The sequence below is a fragment of the Dermacentor silvarum genome, chromosome 4 (genome assembly GCF_013339745.2).
Source record: "Dermacentor silvarum isolate Dsil-2018 chromosome 4, BIME_Dsil_1.4, whole genome shotgun sequence".
Classification (NCBI taxonomy): domain Eukaryota; kingdom Metazoa; phylum Arthropoda; class Arachnida; order Ixodida; family Ixodidae; genus Dermacentor; species Dermacentor silvarum.
The window spans coordinates 39,603,388-39,626,767 of record NC_051157.2 but is presented as its reverse complement, the minus strand read 5'-3'; the positions used below and the strand labels follow the sequence as shown (position 1 = coordinate 39,626,767).

The following is a 23,380-nucleotide window of genomic DNA, read 5'->3' as shown; positions in this document are numbered from 1 at the left end:
AGGGAACGAAGCATCGCAACCACTTGCCGCGGTCTTCGTCGGGCAATATATCGGGAGTCGCCACTGTGGACTCTACGGCGGTGCGCTTCCTCCCTTCGCTGTGTTTTCGCGGCTTAGTTTCCGTTGATGCGAGCGACAGCACGAAGGTCTATTCGCTCGCTGCTGCTGCCGTGCTTACTCACTACAGCGTTTTGACAGCGCGTTGCCGCGGTCATCGAGTGATATGCGTTCATGTTTGCTTATGCGCGCGTGACACCATGCTTGTTAAATTAGTTGGTAAGCGAATGCTTACAAGTTTATACGGCCGATGAAACTACTATCCTTACTTCGTGTAGATGTCTACTAATTTGCTATCGCAATTGATGCTTCGCCTTTCAGGCGAAACTGCGACTGTTTTTTGAGTCTACAGCTTATGCGCACAAACGTAGAACTAGCACCGAAGGAGCAATATAGGGCTTATAGGTTTATTTGTGAATTTGCATTGTTCAACTTTCGCATACGAACAGGACCTCGGGGTCTCCGCGACGAACAAGCTTCAAGGATAAGTAAACTTCGTCGTGTTTTTTCTCAAGCAGCTGTTGACATGGCGGGGACAACCAGTACAGTATGCATTCAAAGAGAAGCTGTCGAGGCGTTAAGTTCAGTTGAAGACCAAACTAAAGATTTGAAGAAATAAGAAATAAATTTGAAGAAAAAAAAACTGCTCTGAGCGCGGTTGTCTTGTCTTCTTTTGTTTAAACGAGGAGCGGGAAAACCGGTGCACCACATCGATTCGCACCCTACGGGCCCGCACGCTCTTACGTACGTATGCACCAACGTGCCTACGCACACATGTGCGCACACAAACAGACAAGCACGTTAGGCGCCCAGGGTTTTGTGAACGCAGCTGCGCATGGGAACGGAATGGAATCGAAGGCAAACACAGAACGAGAAAGAAGACGTGGCCCAAACGGAGGGCACAAAACGGAAGAGTTACAGAGGCGGAAGACACGGGCGACAAACAACCACGAAAATGATGGCGCGAAAAAATAAAAGCGTTGGAAATGGCCGAGTGAGCGAAGCATGCGGGTGATAGACACAATACAAAAAAAAAAAAAAAAAAAGAAGAAAAGCGCGAGCCAGCTGTATTCACGCTTGAACGCTCAGGCTCGGGCGCTTAAATTAATTTCGAGCCGCCCCCATGTTTTTGTCTCTTTTTTCCCCCCGGTCTTCTCTCTCTCCCTCTCTTTTGTTCCAGTTTGCGTGATTTCTTCCGCAGGGTCGCGCTTGGTGTAGAAGCAAGAAACACAGAAGGGTCTGTAGGGAGACTAGTAAGAGGGACGCTGGGGGAGGTAGGGGGTGGAGTTCAGAGGACGTCGTAAAGCAGAAACTTCCGAGACGCGCGCGATGGAAAAGGAAGAAACGAGCAAACTACAAAGCAAGTAAGCGATGAAAACAAAGCGCGTCGTCAGGAGGCACTGCGGGCCCCTTAGTGTTTGCCGTGATGCACACGAAAGGGCGCCTGGGCAACAACGAGGACGAGTAGGGGAAGGAGGCCGAGACTCTCTGGGAGTAGGAGACGCAAAAGGAGGGAATACGCTCAGTGAGGAAGAAAGAAAGAAAGAAAGAAAGAAAGAAGAAGAAAGAAAGAAAGAAAGAAAAAAGAAAGAAAGAAAGAAAGAGAAGCAAAGAAGGCCCCCAGCGTCAGACAACAATGGCCAGGAAGATAACGACGAGTCCAAATTAAAGCGGAGCCGACGGTCCGTAAAGATCCTGTGTTTCGGCCCGAAAGAATATTCGCCGGGCGCCGCTGGTTGGGGCGGGCTGCTGTCTCACCACCCCCTTTCTTCGCACGACCGTGGGAGGAGATATATGTTTTGTCGCTTTCTCTCTCTCTGTTCCCAGAGGGTGCCGAGTGGTGGTGCTGGCGTCGGCGCCTGTGTCACCGAGCGTGTAATATCCGACGAGAAAGATGATCCGCGCGAGGTCGCTTGGTACGCAATGGCGGTCGGGTGAGGCGACGGCGGCGGAGGCTGCTTTTTGAACCGTTTGCGCGTGACGCGACAGTTCGCGTAATTACTCCGCACCCCGATTGCTCCTCTTTTTTGCTCCGCGTCCGCTTCCATTTGGAGGCAATGTAAAAGACACAAGGTGCTCACGGCGCCCCATTTCTGGTGGATAGCGTGGCTTTGTCGTGCTTATACGCCGTTTCTCTCTCCTGTGGCCTCTCCTGTTAGTCGTCCTTAGGCTGAAGCTTAACCTGTAAGAAAAAAATAAAAAAAATAAAAGAGAGACCTCCGCTGCCCGCCAGTGCGAATAGATGTCGTAATGCTTTCGCGAAACTTTGGTAACCAGTCGTTTCGGCTCTTTCTGCCTACATGCCTTTCCCTGTGCACAGAGGCAGACTGGAGTCTAGCTGGTTTGCTTACTTTTCTCTCTTGGTTAGACAGACAGACACTTTCTTCCAGCCTTTCCTTATACTCATCACTCTTAAGCATTGCCATATTTGTCTTTAACAATTTGGGCTAATTCACGCTGCGCTATAGATAGCTGCTGGCAGCGTTGCACTAGACAAGTGGCAGTCTCACTTGCGAAACTAAACAGTCATGAATATATATATAGCAAAGAAGGCCTTTGCCGGAGTGCCTAACGAAACGAGGTGAGGGTAAAAAGTCGGAGGTACGCTCGAAAGTTGAAGCGTTGATTGCGATAGCACATGAATATATACAGCTATGCGAGGTAAGGATAAGAGTTTTATCGGCCGTATAACGGGTAAACATTCACTTACTAACTAAATTAACAAGCATGGTGTCACGCGCGTACAGGTAATCATGAACATATCTCGCTCGATGACAGCTTTTGCGTTTCACCTTCATCGATGTGCGGCCGCCGTGGCCAGAATTTGATCCCGCGACCTCGCGCTTACCAGCGTAGCACCATAGCCACTAAGCAACCACGGCGGACCGCGGAAACTCGCTATCAAAGCGCTGGCGTGAGGAAGCGCGGCCGCGGCAGCAGCGAGCGAATTGACATTCGTGTTGTCTCCCGCTTCCACGCGAAGCACAGCGCATACGAAGCTACCGGCGTTCGGCGTATTCTGTCCGTATCGCAGATCGCTTTGGAGATGAGGCCCGCGCGGGTGAGCACTTTGTACACTGCGCAGATCGCTTTAAAAATTCGGCGCCCGTGCGGCCGCGCCGTAAGCAGCAGTCGCTGGAGTAGAGCACCCCCCCCCCCCCCCCCCGCTCTCTCTCGCCTTTCTCTCTCGCGCGCGCGAGATTGAGCCGTGATCGTCGGCTGACCCTCGCAAGCTTTCACTTGCACATACAGCGTACGACGCGCGGTGACAATGTTACCGTTTTTGGACTTAACACGGAACATCACATTGACGGCGCTGGCAGGAATGCGACTGGAGTGCCCATATAGTTGCTATCGCAATAAAGCTCCGCGCCAAAAGTGCAGTTGCGAATACGACGGTTTGTTGAGTACACAAGCACGTCAAGCGCGATCGACTCGGCGCAGCCTCACGAGTCGTAGTTTCGTGACAAGTCACCCGCCCGCGTTTGCAAGAAAAAAAAATCGTTAAAAATTCAATCGTTAAAAATATTGCAACAATAAGACAAATTTCACTGCTTCGCAATGATAACCTTGCATATGCTATATACCTTTTGCTGTATGCGAGCGGAGCGGGGAGCGCGTTCTGCTAAAACTGTCTATTATAGAGCCGTTTTGGCAGTTCCCAGCCTGGCCATCTCGATCTTGTCGCAGAAATGCGACTATGCTCTCCCTCTCACGGTACACTTTTCTCTCACATTTTTTTTTTTACACGCGACCCGTCTAATGGATTTGTGAGGTAAATCTCCCCTGAAGCAAATAATTGTTACACCATTAGGCAGCTTGTCGTGCGCTTTCTATGTAATCCGGCGTAAAATGAGGGCCTATATTCTTTCGCGCGGACGGCGCAAGGAGCCTGTAAGCAGCAAAATGAGATTCATGCGAACGCGCGCCGTTTCCTTCTTTAATTATTTTCTCCGAAATGCATACAGCCGTTGCGAAACTTCGTTCGCGGGCACCCTGGCTGTGACGCAACCATAGCTCGGTGGTGACATTGCCCACATTAAACATAAAACGCGTTCCCTTTGTTTTTTCTCCACGCCATTGCAGTTGTTCGCGGTACATTAAAAAAAGAAATTCCTTGCATTTCTACAGCCAAGCCGTTCGCCCCTTCTTTCACCCCTGCATTTCCTTCTTCCACACTTTCTTTTTGCGCACAGCCTCGTTTGGCGCGGCCCTGAACTATCGCATCAAAAATTCAATGAGTGAATCTCGTATTCATGGTGCCACGCAGTGCGGCTCCCCAGTCACGTGCTTATTTTAACGTCGACCAGCCTTCTTTCGAGCGTTGTTCTCACGCGCCCTCTCTCTCGCGTTCGCGAGAGCGATTTCTGTCGCCCGCCGGCCCACGACCTCTTTTACACGCGACGGGGCAAAAAATGTGCATCTCGAAGCAACCCTTCCGTGAGTTAGGTTTTTGCGCGGTCGCCATTTCTTCTCGACAAGATTTCCTCGCTTCTCTCGCTTGTTTCTCCTGCTCCTCTTTTTGGTGTGGCGCTGACGCGCTGACGCGTTGCATGTGCAAAGCATGTCGTTTCTGAGTTCTCGCGTTGTCGCTATATTGCTTTGTTTCCTTTAAAAAAAACGAGCAAGAAAAGTGGGCCAGCAGCTGCAGTTTACAGCGATCTTCTGTAGTTAATCTCAATGTTTGCCTAAAACCACTTTTTTTTGGAGGGGGGGGGGGGGGGCGTAGCATTGATCGACCCGCCGCAGTAGTTAAGTTGTCATGGCGTTACGCTGCTGAGCTCGAGGACGTGGGTTCGATTACCGGCCACGGTGGCCGCACTTCGCTGAAATTCAATTGCAAGAGCATTCGTGTACTTAGATTAAAATCAGCGCTACCAGTATCCACATTTCTTGGACACTTTTTCTGAAGCCAAGTACGCCTCAGCTAAAAGTTATGAGGCATTGAAATCGCGCGCGTTTACTAGCCTGCATCATGGTTTACCCTGCTTCCAGAGGAGCGCGCCATAAATCGGCTGAAGCAAGAGTTACTGTATATGCTACCAAAGTAGCGGTAGTATATATAGTAACTCTAGCTGAGGTAAAAGAAGTTGCAGTTTCGCCCGAAAGTCGAAGCATTGGTTGCGATAGCAAATTATTAGGCAGCTAGGAAGTAAGGTTACTAGCTTTATCGACCTTATACATTGCAGTAAACATTTGCTTACTAATTAAATTAACAAGCATGGTGTCACGTGCACACGGGCAAATATGAACAGATCTCACTCGATGAGCGCGGACACTCGCTGTCAGAACGCTGGCGTGATGAAGAGCGGCAGCAGCGGCTAGCGAAAGCTTCGTGCTGCCTCTATAGATTCAACGCTTCTCCATAAGTTGACATTTCGCAACCTATAACACGATGCGCGCGAGAACACAGCGCACACGAAGCGACAAGCCATCTCGAATCCCCTAGTCCTTGTTACCGCTGCCGGTTACCTCCAAGATAGGGCGCGCGCGCGGCCGCGCTCAGTAGCGCTCCACCGGGCCACGCGCAGCAACAGCCGGGATAGAATTTGAGACGCGCGCTCACATGCAACAGCCCCCCCCCCCCCCCCCCCCCCACCGCCCTTTTTTTTTCCCGCAGCAATAAATGATGGAATAAAAGGAGCTACAGCCGGCGTGAGACTTGAGACCTTCGATGCAGAATATTGGTGCTCCGACCAAATGCATCACGAAGATATTTTTTGTGGTGTTTATTACATCGAACAAATTCACACATACTTAACATGCGCAAAGCGTGAACAGTTAACAGAGCTATTGTCAGTCTTCTTTACGAGCACAGCGATGAGAAAACAAAGGCATAGTGAACCTCTTTAAACGGAACAGCGCAAAAGACGGGACAAGGCGAGTTGCAAACGAACACAAAGAGCGCTGTGTGTGTTTGTTTCGAGGCATAGTGAACACTACAACTGTGGTAAAGATAAACTAGTCACCAAATGTTGATAGCAGTCAGGGTTTAATTTACTTCAGAAGTCCTTTATTTGGAGAAACAGACTAAAACATTAATTGTGGGGTTTTACGTGCCAAAACTACGATCTGATTGCGACGACTCCGCAGTGAGGGACTCCAGATTAACTTTGAACACCTGCGGTTTTTTTAACATGCATCTAAATCCAAGTACACGAGCGTTTTTGCGTTTCGATTCTATCGAAATCCAGCTGCCGCAGCAGCTGGATTGAACGTGCGACCTCGAGCTTAGCAGTGCAACTTCATAGCCACTAAACTAACACGTCGGCCGGGTGAAACACTAGAATGAAATGCATCGCTTAGGAAAGTATTGATTCAGCGTTTGTGTCTAATGCGTGCTTTACACAAGCTGTGCAGTGCAATAAGTTAAAACTTATCAAACATATTATAACGATGTCATCTAGAGATGCTCGAGACGAGCCGCCGCGAGAAAGACGATGAAGTGTGTCTGGGCTCTTGGCGCGAGCAAGGTGTCGGCCTGGCGGTTTGGTTCCAGTGTAAATATATTGTAAATAGCCTCTTTCGTGTGTGTCTTTCCACACGTAACAATATCAAACACCTGATTTTGTACGGTATATTCAAATCAAGGCCTCTTTTTGTTTCAGAGCTCGTTGAAGTACATCAACCCGCTAGAAAAATGGCATCCATGCCGCCACGATGACATCCTCTAACTGCGAAGATTAAGTGCTGGCTTAGTTCACGAGAATTATGTAGTGGCTATTCGCGTTACAATGCAATCATCTACTTAATAAGCAAGCACAGATGGCGTCAAAGTTCAGCCGGATGGCTGTGAAGCATAAGACAGGAAAAATTAGTAAGCTAAAGTCCTAGTAGTCAAACAAGATGATGGAAATAAAAAATTAACCGACGATTACGATACTGCCTAATGCGAAATTTGAGCGCAGCTGTATACGTGTTTTCATTTCGCGATATATTGGCTTGCGCGGATAATCTGTCTCGTGCGGCACATTACAAACGGGGCGAAGTGTGGCGCGACTGCCTCGCTAATCGGGAGACAGCGAGAGGCGGCGCGGCAGTGACGCGTGGCTGCGATTCACAGCAGCCGCCGCAGACAGACCTCCGCTCATGCAGCGCTTTGTTTCCATACAGGCAACACGCGCTACTCTGGTGCAATCTCGTAGCCATCGTCACCGCAAAGCCCTTCGTGTGCGGAACTGCGCGTTTCTTCTCACGCTTTCGCCATACTATCCTCAGCTTTCCGCCTCATGGTTCCCCTGCACTCTCCTCCTCGCGCAGTCTTCACTTTCGCCGCATTTTTCATCCCCCGATGCACTCCGCGTTCGCTCTGATCTTTCGCTTTGCTCGTTCGCTCAGTTACGAGATGGGACGCCGCCGCTCGCCGCTGGACCGGGCGCCTAAGAGCTGCGCTCTGAACTTATATCAACTCGTGCGCCACTGTGGATGTCTCCTGAAGCTAATACTACATGAAAAAGTCTGAGTCTTGGTGGTCGCTTGCCACTAAGCGCAGCGTTCCGCTGCATTGCGTTAACTAGCCTGTGCGGCAAACAAAAATTGCGTTATCTCTGACACTACTCGCAGACAATCGCTTTCATTCACACTAATAGCACTCCCACCTACGTTTCAAGTGGAACTGTAGTCGCGCTTACATGAATGCGACAGCTGCCTATATATCCCATTTCTTGGCGCATCACACTATACTGTAATACTTTGCGACAGCGTTTACATATGGCGCATCTCCCTTCGTCCGAAAGAAACGGGAACCCGCGTTTCCGGCGAGTGCGTTTCGGTGGTGATCGCAGAAGAGCACACACTGGCAGCCTTCTCGCGTTCTTCACCCCCTCAATGCAATGATTACACGCATTGCGTGAGTCAATTTGACCCCATAAATCTACTCTCTCGGCGCATTAACGCGATTCGCTTTTCTAGCGCCTTATTGCCGTTTACATAGATGTGATGGGATGCGCCACTGTCACATTGACGTTAACGCTGCTTATTACAGGTTTCCTTAAATATTACACGTATACCTACGCGCCAAGTGCTAACATAACTTGGCAGTGTCACACCAGACAACTAGGATTCTAGCCGTAGACGTTTCCATCACTTCCATTTTCGCCCGATGGTCTGTTTTTGACAGCGCACTGCTATGTATGCAACTCCTCTTTTGGTTTCTCCACCATTATCCACCAAAGTAGTACCACCAACTGATAGTCTGTACGTTGAGCCAGGAAACGACAGGAAACGGCAGGAAGCGACAATGTCAAGCACGCAGCCACTTGCCAGGCCACGACGGCGCACGACACTCCGCTCGAGGACCGCTCTTCACGCATCTCCGCCCGCCGGCTCACCGTTTAACGCTTCCACCATCCTCCTCGTTTCGGTGCTTTGCATCGCTTCTTGAACCGATCGTCGGCAGGCGTCTCCTTCGCGTCTACACTCGCTAAATAAAAGTGAAAGCGCCCTTATCTCCCGTTCAATCCCTATCTCACTTCACCGCACCGAACGTCGTCGCCTTCGCAGAGCTTTCCCGAAAAGCGTCGTCGTCCATGATGCGACGTCGGCTACACGCCCGAAGCAACCGGCCGCGCGCCACACGCACGCTTTCAAAGAGCGTTTTTGTCACTTCTTCTTCTTCTTTCTTATCTAACCCGATCTCTCTGTTTCCCTGTTTCTTATTTTGCTTCTTTCCTTTATAGAGCGAAAGGCAAATACAAGAGTCATGAAAGAGGGAAAAAAAAAGAGAAACGCGCGCGAGGAAGAAGACAGCTTCCATTAGGAAGACGCGGAGTCGACACCATCAAAACACGCGTGACGATGCGCAGACTACGACGGCGGCGCACGAGGAGCGTCTGCTCTGGCTGCTCGCATCTGCGGCAATGTCAGACGGCGGCGGGGGACGACGTTTGCCAGGGGGTCCCCGCCCGCTACGATGACGCCCAGGGAGGTCGGTCGACGCCGTCTCGCGTCAGCTATAGTGTGCGACTCCCCCTTCAGCGGAAGCCCAGCGGAAGGCGCGCTGTGGAAAAGAGGGAACGTTCTCGCATACGCTATAGAGAGGAATGAGGAAAATGATAGCGTGGAGAGAGAGAGAGAAAGAGTATTAGAGAGAGAGAGAGAGAGATATGGCCGCCATTCTTGGGTGGTGGTTTGTTGGGGACAACGACATTCTTGCGGCGTCTCGTAGAGCATGTGCCATGCAACGGAAGAAGAAATGAAAGAAGAAACGTGACCTGGCTGGGGGACGTCATTCCTTGCGGCGTAGGCGGCGGCGATATATGAGGAGAGATGGCGCGGTGGTTTCTGTGGCCGCTTCACTCCGCCATCGAGGCTCCGCTTGATTGCACATTTCGACGGCTCGATGTTTGTCGAGAGGCAACGATATCTCCCTCCTATGTGTTCCCAGAATAGGAAAGTGGCACGGTGCCCAAAACTTTCCGGGATTATGTCTCGCCGATGGGTCGGCGCATCGCGCGGCCCATTGGTCTTTCTGCTGCTGCCGCAACTCGAGAAGAACGGCACCAGTAATGGGCGGCTCTTTCTCGTCGAACCGCTCCTTTGAAGTTCTTCGACGTTTGACGTATCGCTGTAGGGGTTCCATCGGGTACGATCGCGGCGGCTTGTTCTGCCAGTAATGTCTGTAGCTTGTTTCACAAAATTAGCGGAGCGTTTTTGGGAGAAAGCGCTGAGTTCAGCTAATTAGTGGCTGAAATGGCGAAGCTGTGTTCCCGTAAAAAGTTTTCGTCGTCGACTCCAACCCACGAAGTGAACGACCACAATAGCCAGAACTCTCATGTGCAGATCGTTCGCACAGAAGCAGGATTCCACCAGACTGCATGTCCTTCAGTGGGAAAGATGAGAAGGAGGGCTTATGCTAGCATGGAGAGAAGGTCCTTTGTCGTTTAAAGGATAACGGAGGAAGAAGGCCTGTCTATATAGTTTTATCGCAGCCGCAATTGTTGCACGCGACATTGTGAACCATCCAAGAAACGCCGAAACAAGCAGGCTCTTTTATTCGTGGGCTATGAGAGAGACAAAATAAAGAAGACAAGAACGTTAACCAGAAAAGCGTCTGGTTGGCTATGCTACAAAGGGCAAGGAGGAGTAGTGAATAAGAAAGTGAGAGAGAGAGAGATAGAGAGAGAGAGAGAGAGAATGGGAGGAAAGACGTGGTGATTGCGTGCACGCGCGCGGACAGCATACCGCCGTCAAAGGCTCACACAGGCCAGTCCTCGAAGTTTCAGAGTGCCACAGCAATAGTTAAATACTAAAAGTTGTTGCTTTGTTGACAGACTTGAAATCCCCTTATACGCGTCACGCCTCGTCAGCCGGAGTGCCTTCACCTTTTGTTCACGAGACCAATTGTTGAGCTGACCGCCCTTTATACGTAACGACGTAATTAGGCGCCTTGTTTTTCGTTCTACATCACCTTGTCTGTGCCCAGGCCTTCTCCGCTGATCGACCTGGTCAATCTCCAGGCCTCTGGGACAACGCTACTCCTTGGTCTGAGGAGCCCTTCGAAATCGAGGGTATGCCGACGACGTCTCAGTCGTAGTGGTTTGAGGCTCCTGTTAGCCGTACATAATTTTAAACAGGCTCGGTGAAAGACGCCTATGAAGTGCGCTGCACACGCCTTGCGACTGAAGCACGAACGATAAGTACTGTCTTGGAATACTTCTATAGTCTTTTTTTTTCACAGTATAACCATACTACGTTATTTGAAATAGATTTCTTTTTTTATTTTTTGCTTAATTCTTCGTACCAGCGAGCCGCCAAAAACTGCTGCTTTTCACGCATCGTTGAAACACAAAATACGAGGCGATGAATTCCTGAGGAGAAATCAATACTAATTTTGCTCCGCGTCTTTCGACATCTGCCGCGCGGTTTGCCTCGAGCACTATATTATTTTACTCGCCGAATTTCTCGCCATATAAAGATGTTCTGTTCGTGACAGCATCGTAAAATTCACGCGCCGTTAGCCACCACCACTGCAACAATGAACGCTTCCGCGTGAGTGTTAATGTAAGTACGTACACTCACTCTACATACATACATACATACATACATACATACATACATACATACATACATACATACATACATACATACATACATACATACATACATACATACATACATACATACATACATACATACATACATATATACATACATACACACATACATACATAAACTGACAATCTGGAACGCTCTGGGATTGGGCAATAAACGCGCGTCCTCATCCACGAGGGGTCGTTGTTGCGAACGGGAGGGTTGGTCGACTTCGTTTCCTACAAGCGCGTACACTCGTCAACAAACTACCTCACTATATATGCTCGGAAAAAAAGACGGCGCATCACGTCCACATTGTTTGCCGGGGCCGCTCCATTGTCTTTGGGATAAGTGACCCATTTCCCGCGAAGGCGCACCGCCGCGCCAACTCCTGCGAGCTGCAGCCATCGCGGCGCCTCTTCCTTGCGCACACAAATTGCTAGCCGCGGGAAATGGAGGGGCCGGAGCATCTCGAGAAAAAAATCCGGGCGTTTGTTCGGGAGTGAGCCACCGCCTTCCCGATTTGAGCGGCCCTGCCGTGTTGCGGCTAGATATTTCCGGCTCTCGCGCTAACGTCAGCCATGTCTCTCTCTGGGCACTCTGCAGCAGTGCGGCACTCCTTTACTCGAGCGTTGGTAGAATGTAACAGCCTTATATATAGAGCTGGCAATGAGGGACGAAGACTCTGTCCACTCTAAATAAGTTAAGGTGGATACGTTTGCCGTGACGCGCATGCGCGTAGGGCTCCTCGCGTACTAAGTTGAGCATCGGATAGGATACACGTGCCACACGTCTATACCTTGCACGCCTGCTGCGAGTGCCTCGTAATATTTCTTTTTTCCCGCTGCTGTTATTTAAGCTTAAGAGAGCATACTGGTGCATCTCTATTCTTTCTTGAATATTTTAATCGAGTGCGCAATCTTCAAGTGTGCGTGCTGACTTTTATGTAGATTACTACACTCAAAACAGAATGTGCTGACGACTTCTGTATGGGGAAAGACTTTCTTATCCCATGCTTTCCCGCCTATCTGGGTAACTGTGTCGCCCGTGATCGAGTGGGTAGCGCATCGGGCTGCTGTGCTGAGGGGACAGGGTTCAAAACCAGCCATCGAACCAACTTGAGTCACTGAGTATGAGGCAATATGTACATACGCGTATGTGCCACTCTTTCCTGTTTCACGCCAACATGGGTCACTGTAGTAGCGGGGACTGGGAAGGTACGGCTGTTCAATGAAACTCTTTGACGCCGTCTTGGAGCACTGTGTACGTGCCAGTAGGTGTGTGTCGCTCTTCAATGAGCGTCTTTGACGCCAACTTGGGTAACTAATTACGTGCCCCTGGGAAGGAGCGGCACTAAAATTACGAAAAAAAGATCCCTTAAACTTCTCCGATGCAGACCGGAACTGGACCCATGCCACAAGATCTCCTCAAGGACAGAAACCCGACAATTTAGTAGGCTGCGCCACGAATGTACTGGGTGTATGCCTCTTTTCAATGAACCTCTCGTCAACTTGGGTAACTGGGTAGTGCCACTGGGTGTGCGGCAGACGAGGGAATAATTCTCAGCATTCGCAGGCACCGGCGCGCACGCTTCTCGTCTCGGAGTCCACATGCGGACTTCTCGGCAACGCCGCTAGACGGCGCATCGTGTCCAGACAGAAGCACGAGAGGGGAGCCCGGTTGCCGCAAGACGGGTGTCTCAGCGTTCGCACGCACCGGCGCGCCGTGCATCTCGGGGGCCACGCGCAGGCTTGGCGGCGGCGGCGCTAGAGGGCGCCGAGTGTTCTTAAGGAAGCACGAAAGAGGAGTCCCGCTGCAGTACACGCCGCATACATAACTCGTTTCGACGGTGGCAATACGTTGTGTGGTCATATCGATTCAATGCTTTTTAAAAGCATTACCGCCGACAGTCATCGTGAGATGGGTTCTGCCGCTTTTTTTTTCTTCTTTTCGCATTGACGCGGTTGACCTGGGCTGATGTCTCACCGAGCAGACATGGGTCGCTGGGTACGTGGCCGAATAGACAGCTTGCTGCTGACGGCTTTCTGGCCTACTAGACAACTTGAGTCACCAAGTATGGTGCCCGAACATGCAGAGAACTTCGGGATTGCGTATGCGATATTGTTGTGTATGCATTCTTGGCCAATCCCCCCGAATGTATGCGCCGAGGTGGCACCAGGAGTATGCAGCCTAAAGTATATTGAAGCGATAGTGCCCCATCCTTAGTGGATGACGCACATCCGATAGTGCCCCATCCGGTTTTCTACCCCCTTGTGTCACAGTTGCACATACTCATTATAGAGGATTGGCCAATAATGGGCACATACCCAGTGCTTGATTCGATGAACCCAAGAACGCGGTAGGCCAAATATAAGAGATTAGAGAAAATCAACGAGGCTGCTGAATATCATGCTCGATTTCATTAGAGGTCACCGTCTGTGTGCTTCAGGGATACCCATGAACCGCCACTAAACGTACAGGCTTTATAAAGTGATCAATTTTTTGTATAATCAAAACAGAGATGTGCTCACTGGCACTACATTGTCAAAACTCCGTGCTATATAAGCCTGAGCATCTGATAACACATACTCATTCTAGAATATTGGCTAAGGACGGGCACGTGCCGACGGGAACGTGCCCAGTGGCACAATACCTCGTGGTTCATACTCAGTGGCTCAATAATGTGCTAGTCCGTGTATAGCAAATTGAAGACAACCAAAGAGTCGCTTGAATATTATTCACTACTTCATTGAGAAGTCTGTGGCCTTTAGGGATATCTACGAGCTGACAATATGTGCATGTACTGGTTTTATGTCGTGATTTATATTTTTGATTACGCTGAATAAAGTGGCGTTCACTGGGGCTACATTCGTCGGTCAAAATTAAACCACACAAACCGACCCGTTGAACGAAGAAGCACGGGAATCGATACCAATAATTGTTCGTATTAAACATAAATTGAGAGAGACGGACTCTGCGTGCGCATACACACAATGCCAGCAGTCGAACAACGATGACACCACTCAGAACTGGAGTAATTTGTACGAGCATGCTTCGCTTAAAAATTGTGAGGGAATTCTTTCGCTGTAACATAATAATAATTAATAATAACCTCACCGGCTGTCAATACAGTAGGTGAAAAACGCGACGGAGTGTTTAAAGCAAGTATAAGGTTGGTAAGAACATATGTGGAACTTGAAACGAGTTCCTGTTAGCCGTATATGGTGAACAGGCAGTACCATATGCTAGACAGGCGGTATCGGGAAGCCCGGTGTCTGAATGCAGGAGGCTTCGGCAGACTTGATATTGGGAAAGACGAACCATGTTCGGGTTTTGACCATATGTTGTGAAGCACACAGAATGTTCTTTTTCAACTTGCTACCTAGATTTCCACAAACAGTGGCAGCTTAAAGAAAGCGAAATGACTCAGTGAGAGGAAGAATAATGTTTAGTTTGCGATGTAAATTGTCAGAACGTTTCTGGCAAAATGAATATTAATCTGCATCAGAGCGCCACGGCAGCGGTAGCGCGCTCACCGAGACCAATACTCTACCAGAAGAATACTATCAAGTGTTGATAGTATTCTGATATGATAGTGCCCTTCCATGCTTATTCCTTTTTTATTTTGCTTTGTAGTTTGCTGGTCGTACTCGTTGAATACTTTCTGCGTTGGCCTTAGCTATTGGTTATAGCTGCGCTATCTCAAACACATTAAGTAGCACTGAATATCTGCACTCCCACGCCACATTGGTGTTAACACAACAAGAAATCATGATTTCAGCTCCGGTGCTATTATAGAAGTTAGTACACGCAATTACATATTTGCAAATACTATAGTTGTAATCACAGATGAATGTTCACCGCGAAAGACGCCAACTACACTTGTTGTTGTTGATGCCTCAAAACACGGCTCGTTTAACTAGCCGCTAACTTGTTCTTCGTCTCTTCTCGCCGGTCCCATGAGCGCAGTAACTTGGTTTTCTATAAGTTGAGCCGCCGGCTATTGTTCCGTTCTCCTCGTCAGCTCATCCTTGACAAGTCGACGTTTCGTCCAATGCTTTGTCGGAACATCTGCCGCTAGTAGATTAAATGACGCACGCACGCACGCACCACGCAAGAGAAAGTATGGAAGGAGGACACACTGGCACGCGAAAGACTGCAGTCATCCTTAGGAAGACAGCGCTTTGTCCACGGCTTCGTTAAAACATTCGTGGCGAGGAAAGTAACTGAGTGCCGTCAGAATGGGGGAGCAATGTCAGGAAGTACAGCGGCTGCGAAAGACTGGAGATGCTGCTGCTGCTAGAAAGTTATGGAAGAGCTCTCCGTTGCGCGTGTCTCGAGTACTGCAGCTCATGGAGAAAGTTGCCAGTTACCAGTTTTTTTTTTCACCCATTGTCTGGCGGCATGTCGTCGACAGTCTCTGTCGCTGGCGGCGTTTCTTATTATTCGTCGTATCGGGGCTACGAGCTTCCTCTCTTCTACGACCGCGTCTTCTCTCTTGAACTCTTTTCCCCCGCATACTTCCCGATATCCTCGTAGTCCGCCGTTCCAGCCAGTGGTATATACTATATAGGAAGTAAGTCATCAGGCGGCGCGCGTCTCTCCCATTTAGTGACGTCACCGCGGCAAGAAAGACGTCTGCAAGTGATCGCTCTTTTCTCGGGGCGACGGGTCCTCCAAGGGAAGAACGCCGCTACGGACCCCCGACGAGCCTCCCCCTCGCCCCCCCCCCCCCCTCCCCTCGAAACCGCCACCGAAACGCGCCTCCCTAGTTCCCACCGCTTTTCAGCGAGCCCCACGGCGGACTTGCCTCCCGTACTTTTGTCTCCCGTGCTTTTCCCTTTGTGCACTTCCTCCCTGTTTTCGTTTGCTCCGTTCGTGCTTCCACTTCGCTCCCCGTTTCTTACTCTCTTTCTCTCCCCTTTTCTCCCCGTTTTCTCCATTTGGCTTTCCTCTTCGTCTTTCACCTATAAGCGGTGTCACTTCTCCCCCGCACGCTCCTCCAGAAAGATGGAAGCAACGCCCTCGATCCGAAGCACTGCACTGCACCAGCCCGCGCCGCCGCCTGCTGCGGCCGTGCTCCGTAGAGTCGTCGTCTTTTCCGTTTTATTATACTGATGAACAGTCCCTAATGGCTGTGCAGCGACCGCGCGAGCGTCTCTGCGTAAGCGTGCCGATGTTGTCGGTGCGTATAGAATCTGGCCGGTGCGGCGGCAGTGAATTCTTCATCTGCACCGCCGCCCCGGGTTCTGGCGTCCTCCACGGAGGCGGCGGCGGCCTCTCTCTATTCTGCAGCATTAGAGGCGGCGGGAGGTATTAAGGCGCTGCGTGGCTCTTCCGACGTGAATTATGCAGCTCGGAGGCCTCCAATTGGGTTCTGCAGCTAAGTGCCGACGCTCCTGTACGGCTCGCTCACCGGGTGCGCGCGCACCGCCGGCTTCAAAACAGACCGACCGGAGTTGAGTGTGGCCCTTAAGGTGCGCGGCTGATGCCTCCCGTTCGGCGTTCCTCCCCCCTTGGTTTGGAGTTTTGATTACCTTCGGAAAGCTGTTGTCTCTCTCTGGCCCTGATTTACTGCTGGCGCAGTTGTGAAGCTCGAGAGTGTGCGAACTACAGGGTGGGAAAAACTTCGGTGCCTGCAAGTTATATATATATATATATATATATATATATATGTGTGTGTGTGTGTGTGTGTGTGTGTGTGTGTGTGTGTGTGTGTGTGTGTGTGTGTGTGTGTGTGTGTGTGTGTGTGTGTGTGTGTGTGTGTGTGTGTGTGTGTGTGTGTGTGTGTAATCGGGCGTTTTTAACTGACTTTGTTCAGGACATTTGCTACCTCGTGGGCAAATTTTTGGCAAGGACACATTTCTTGGAATTCACTACACTCATTAGTTTATCTGTGTAGCATTATTCACAGATTCCTAAAGCTCGATGTCGAAAGAAACGTAAGCATGTCAGTTGGTTAGTTTGTCTCTGATATTTTTTTCCACTTGCAATAATGACAACAGTGATAATTGATGTTATAATGCCATCATTCGCGTCTTGCTCAATAATTCTGCCTTTCAAATGTAAGAAAAGAAAGCGTGCAGTCTGGAATCTCCTAGCATTTATTCGACTGGATAGCTTTCGTGGACAGAGGCAATGATTTGAACCAAAAGCAAGACAACATTTGCTTTGGTGATCGTGAAAAAGTAAACACGTGTGCACGTATTACACATTCGAACCTGCATTATAGCTCGCCGCAAATGATCACACTACTCTGGCTTTTGACTTGTCGCATTTTTTTTCCATTTTAGCAGTGTCTTCCTAGAACTGAGGCTGTATCAAAACTGCCCAGCTTTATGCCGTTGTTTTATACCGTAGTATTGGTGAAAAACCCTCCTCGTATTAACTTCGTTGTTTCGCTCCGAACCAGTGCATCAGCAGTTTCACACAGAGTAGTTACGGTATCGTTTTTGCTTTATATGCTTTCTGGTATGTTAAGTTTGGCATCTGACGCGCACGATCTATCGCTAAGTAACACTCATCAGAACTGTCGATAATTTCGGTATTTATTGACGCGTCGCCCAACCCCGCAGTAATATCGTGATTTGCGTAAGGGAAGCCTTTCGAACCCAACATGTTTTACAATAACGCTGGACGTTCAAGTGACTTCAAGATTCATTTACATCAGTTGAAAAGCAACCAGCCACCAATCAGCCTCAGTTGCTACCACGAAAAGAAAATAACGTGGTGTAACAAACGGTCTCAAAAACACAGAAACGCGGTCTCTAGAGCCACAATGGGATCTTAAAACGACAGAATAACTAGAATTACCGCTATTATACGAAAATAGTATTGAACTAAGACGCCATCCGTCCCTGGATTCTGGATTTCATTACAGTGTGGATAAAGCGTGCACTCGTTCGCAAGGGGCTACGCATTACCTGAGTTTATTCCCGGCTTGATGACGTTGCCGGTTGGTTCTTCAATCCACGACGTCACGGTGACGAAGTCGGTCACGTATCCCGGCACTTGACACCTCATCACCGCTGTGTTGCCGGAGATGACGAATTCGTCATACACTTCGGCCGAGTATTTTTGGCGCACCACTGGAAAATAAGAAAAGAAAGAAAAGATTTTGTGGGAGTGGTTCCTTCCGCAGATATCTTCGAACAGCTGTAATCACCAGCACGCGAGTAAAAGTGAAGAATAACATAAAGGAAAGGCCAAGACTTGCAGGATATTTAGTGAGTTACAAGTTACCCGGAGTCAGTACCGCAACATCGTAGTATCTAGTTAAGAGGGAACTTGCCCCTAGGAGGTCCTGTCTGAATACGTGGCAATGAAGAAATCGCGTTGCTCGCCATCCAATGAACCTATGTTTAGAGTTTGTCAAGCTTAAAAGAGAAAGAGGAACCATTTGACGTTTGGGAGCATGCGCTTGATTTAAGCCCTTAATTTTGTGCCTCAATATGTACCGAAAATAAACAAAATTATCTACAATGACGATGACGACAAAATCTGGCATCCAGTTTACAGCTCACTAGCCTCCGCAATAAAGGCGTATATTATTTCCCATAATGTGAACTGCGTTAATTAGGGCGCCAAGCGGAAGAAAATCGAGAACAGCATAAACTGAGCGCGAAAGATTCGCAAAAGCAGCCTCTATAGGCGACGCTGGAGTGTTCACATGTATCACATGTTCACATGTATCAAAAAAGAAAAAAAAAGAAAGAAAAAGAAAAAAATGGAATTAACCCACAAGTCGCGTTGTACTTTAGGGACTCCTTCTATTTCCCCCGAAATCTCATTGGGATTCGCAACGACTTTCACTGTACTGCGGATTCTCCCCTTTGTTTGAAACCGAGCTCAACGAAACGAAGAACGATTCCACGCTTCGTAGATCACAATTATACCAGGCCAAAATCACACTGACGTACGTGATGCTTTCGACACAAACGAGAGAAGAGAGATAGAAAAATCAAAACAGAAAGTAAACGATACATGATTCTCCTCCGATCACGATCCCCCTCATCCTATAGCTTATACCTCTAGTAAGACGAAAAAGAAACAAAGAAGAAGCTGTAAGTATAACACGCGAAACGGCAGCCATAACTTGCTTCCATATAGAGACAAGTTTTACGTCACGCGCAAAATATCCGTGACGCGTGCAACAAACCTGTGTGATCAAACCGAAGCGAAGTGGAGCGTCAAGGAAAAAAATCGGGTGAGTCACGTACTCCGCATTGCGTTTTTTTTATTATTTTCGTCGTTCCGCGATCTTCTCCGCATACCGTATCCCAAGGGGTTCTCGGCATAAGTAGGGTGTAACGTGCGCATCGCGGCGCGCGGAGGGATGCGGTGGGGGGTGGGTGGGATCGGGTGGTCGATGAGCATGCATTCCACAAATTTGCGCGCGTCTCAGGCCTCTCCCGCAACACCAACGCAGATGCAAGAGACACACCACATACAAGACAAACATAATGTAGGAAACGAAAAAAAAAATGAAACCAGGAAAAACTTGGATGGTGGTGCTCTTGTGTGATAGCTCGAGGCTCTTCAGGATCGATTGCCGTTCTCATTTGTTTACAGAACAGGGGCGAGCCTATACTCACGCGGAAGGACGCCGAAGAAGACCGATAGAGGAGAAGCAGGAAAAGATGGCCGAAACAGAGGAGTTACACGCTGCAAGAACTACAACACACTGCTGCCACGACGACATTAGGAAAGAAAGAAAGAAAGAAAAAGAGAAAGAAGAGAAGAAAGAAAGAAAGAAGGAAAGAAAAGAAAGAAAAATATTTTAGGATTGAGGAGAGGTGCGGGTGGCTGTTTATTCCTCGATGCTTGTCATTGCAACGGCTTCTGTTTACTGCTCGCCACGGCAGCGGGCTTCGCAGGCGGCGGGTATATAAAGGAAACGCAGAAGAAAGCGGAGGCTATAACGAGAAAAAGAGTGCAGGAAGTGTCAATGGGTATTTGAGCAAAAAAATGAAAAGGGATCGCGAAGGGCAGTGGCGAAGGCGGCAGACAAACGCCCGGGCATATATATCCCTGAGGCGAAGGAAACGTATGCAGAGCAGCAATAGTCTTCGGGCAACTTTAAGCTAACGCCCGGCGCTTTCTTCCCCACTCCCGCTCACATATGCGCATACAAATTCCGCTCGCCACATCTTCACGACGCCGACGCAGCGCAGCGCTCACTGCCGCGATTTCCCGTCACCTCTAACTCCCTACCTCCCCCCTCGCCCTCATCCCCCGCAAAAAAAAAAAAAAAAAAAAAAAAACAACGTAAGTACAGGCACCCATACAAACCACGCACGAACTCCCCCGCCCCACTGAGTTGCGCGTGCACCCGCTTTGCACAGAAATAAAAGAAGTAAAGCTTCACTTCAGATGCGTGTAGGTTTAAAGACGACAGCCGTACGGCGGCAGCAGGAGCAGCAGTACTGTATATGTGTGTATACATATATATTTAGATGCGACGGGCGTTGGCGGCCCTCTTCAACTCTCTCTCTCTCTCTCACTGCGTTTTCGCTGTTTGTCGGTCACTATAAGAAAGAAAGAGTGAAATAACAGTGGCCTCAAAAATGAAAACCCAGCGCCGACTCGCTCGCCAGCTCGCGCTCGCCGCCAACGTTCTCTCCAGGAGGGAATATTTCACGCTGCGTTTCCAGTTCGATTGGCTCCTCCAACTGCACTTCATAACAGGGCCGCGCCAGCGGTCCATGAGTTACGGGAGCATAATATACCGAATGGTATACACAGACTCGGACCGGATTGAGGGAGGGCGCAATGTCTCTGTGTTGTATAAGCTTTTGGCCACCACGCGTTGCCCGCGGACCGATCATTCTGAAACGGCGCCGGCTGGCAGTTCAGAGACGACGGCAGCTGGCGAGTTGGGCGCGGAGCGAGCGGCGACGTATTTTGCAACCTCTGGAGAAAAAAAAAAAAAATAACGGTCTGTTTCTGGCTGTGCTGCTCCATGCTGGCATGGGACGCGGAATGCAATCTTTCGTGCGCGACTGGACCCGATGCCTATACGCTTAGGCATTTTTAACGTGTCGTGTTTCTCTTGTCTCGGCGGCGGCAGCAGTACGCGTGCGCCGGCCACGGAGGTCGGTATTTACGGCAGAGTTGTCGTTGCTGTCGCGTTGCGATTTAAAATGTCCTGAGCGCGCAGTTCTATTTTTACGTCGGTCTATAAACTGGCCCCGAGAAATCACGGGGCCCTTTGGCTGTATCAGGCTTAGTTATTCTTTGTCAACAGATTACATAAACCTTGCATATATGGAAAAACGCTTTGTTAAATGTGACGGGTAAAAAAAAAAGAAAGAAAAAGAAGAAACTGAGAACTCGTCTTCCCGAAGTTGAATACATAAAGAACGCGCTCGAAAGTGCAGTGAAGAAGCACTGACATTAATCTTGTTGGGTTCTGCAAACAAAACAGAAACGGGATATCCGTTGGAATCGTTCAGCGCCTGTAGCGCTTTCTGCATCTTAGTTTAGCGTATCGGCTTCAAATCTTGGCCGCAACAGCGACAGCATAGCTCTTGATTAAAGCCTCAGTAAACGTTGTTTTGCTTTACAGAAATTAAAGTGGCTAATGTTAGTTGAGAGCTTTCAAGTTTGGAACCAGTTGCCGCTTATATGAATTGCCTTGCCACCCTAAACATTCCTTCATAAATGTCCATCCTGTGCATTTGTTCCGCCCGAAATACGTCACATCTAGTCACCAATTGGACCTTTTTAGTGTGGTCGGCGTTTACCGAACTTTACAGAGCTCAAGTGTGTCGAGGACACAAGATGGCACGGCGCAGGATCAGTTTTGGTTAGTTGCTCTGAAATACTCTGTAAACGATACAGTGGTGGCAGCTCCTTTACGCGGGGGCAGCTGCTTCTAAGCCCGCGTCATTTTTCATGTATACGGTGCCTAACAACATTCTCAAGCGTTTTCTCATTCCACGATGGAGCGCGTTACCTCTTCTTACGCCCTGCTAGAATTAACGTACTTAATTAAGATATATGAATAGTTTAGAAAATGGTACTAATTATGCAACAAGCAGTAAGGGACAAACAGCTCCTCCCAAAATAAGGAATCGCCAGCACTGTCTCTGTTTATAGACTGAATATGTTTGCAAATGTTTACACACTGTTGTAAGATAGCTTATTGAGATAGCTATGGAGGCAGGTATTTGTGGCGTGCGATCAAATATACCCTAACTTGGCGCATGCAGAACAAAGCGAAACGACACACTCTATACAGCTTTCACTGCGGGTGATAGACCTACCTGCAAACACATGATACGTTGAACATGACAACAACCTAACAATATCGCGCCACACGACGCTTCTTACTTGGGAACGGCATCTTCCAAGGAGAGCGTCATACAGAGTTTAAAAGAGATAAGATGAAAGCGAGCAGTCTCAAGAGCTAGAGCTGTCACCGCCGGAGGTGACAAGCAGTCTTCCGCTTATTTTCGCTTAAGGAAGAAGAAAAAGACAACAAAAACAAATAAACAAAATGGAAACGGTATCAAAAGGGAAACGGTATCAGTTACTGCTCCCATGTTTCACGTGACAGCGTGCCTTCTCTAGGTAGCATATTTTCTTTTTGTCCACGTACAACAGCTCTCTGACGTGGAAGCACATTTAACCAGGCTGCAGGCGTCAAAGTTTCGGAGAACAGCGTCGCAAGCGGAACGAAAAGAGAGACGAGCATACAAGAGCAAAGCTCGCGATCAGTTGAGTTGGCTGGTTGTCGCTGAGCGAGATACAGCATACCGTCTCTCCCCCTTCACCTCCGCTTCCCCTTCTTTTCATACTGAGCTCAGTACAAATACGTTGCGATGCCACCACAGGGCGCCGCCTCGGAAGTTCGCATCTTCTTCGCGATGGGGTTCCTTCCTGTCCCCTGTAGTCCGTGTACCTATAAATCCGTGCACGACTCTGGGAGCCAGAACCGGCGCGGCCGACTAAGAGAGCCAACTTCCCAGAACCGTTAGCGCGTTGTTGGACGTATCGTGATCGGCAGGCGTTCGAGCTGCGGACAATCACCGTAAGTGACGACGTGGAAGCCGGGCCGCGTACCTTTCTCGGACCGTGCATTTCGCGTCAGAGCGAGAAAGGTTCGCAAAATTAGTGTCCGGGAAAACGAAGCAAGCAATAACTTTTCCATCACTGCGCAGTTTTAGGGAGACACAAGTGGAGGCTAGCTTGGCGTCAGAGACAAAGAAAAACATGAAAACAAGACAACGAAGAGCAACAGATACGGCAGCGAGACACACGACGACAAAAACAAACGCACCACGTTTTA

General features: G+C 49.2%; 1 protein-coding gene across 2 annotated transcripts in view; it reads right to left on the bottom strand.

Annotated features, from left to right (window-relative positions):
* Positions 1-23,380, bottom strand: part of LOC119448567 (Down syndrome cell adhesion molecule-like protein 1 homolog) — a 272,760-nt gene that overhangs the window by 121,783 nt on the left and 127,597 nt on the right. For both annotated transcript variants that reach the window (XM_049665462.1, XM_049665461.1), the window contains exon 3: positions 18,012-18,176. In XM_049665462.1, coding sequence (XP_049521419.1) covers positions 18,012-18,176 — 165 coding nt within the window. The remainder of the gene's footprint in view (positions 1-18,011; positions 18,177-23,380) is intronic.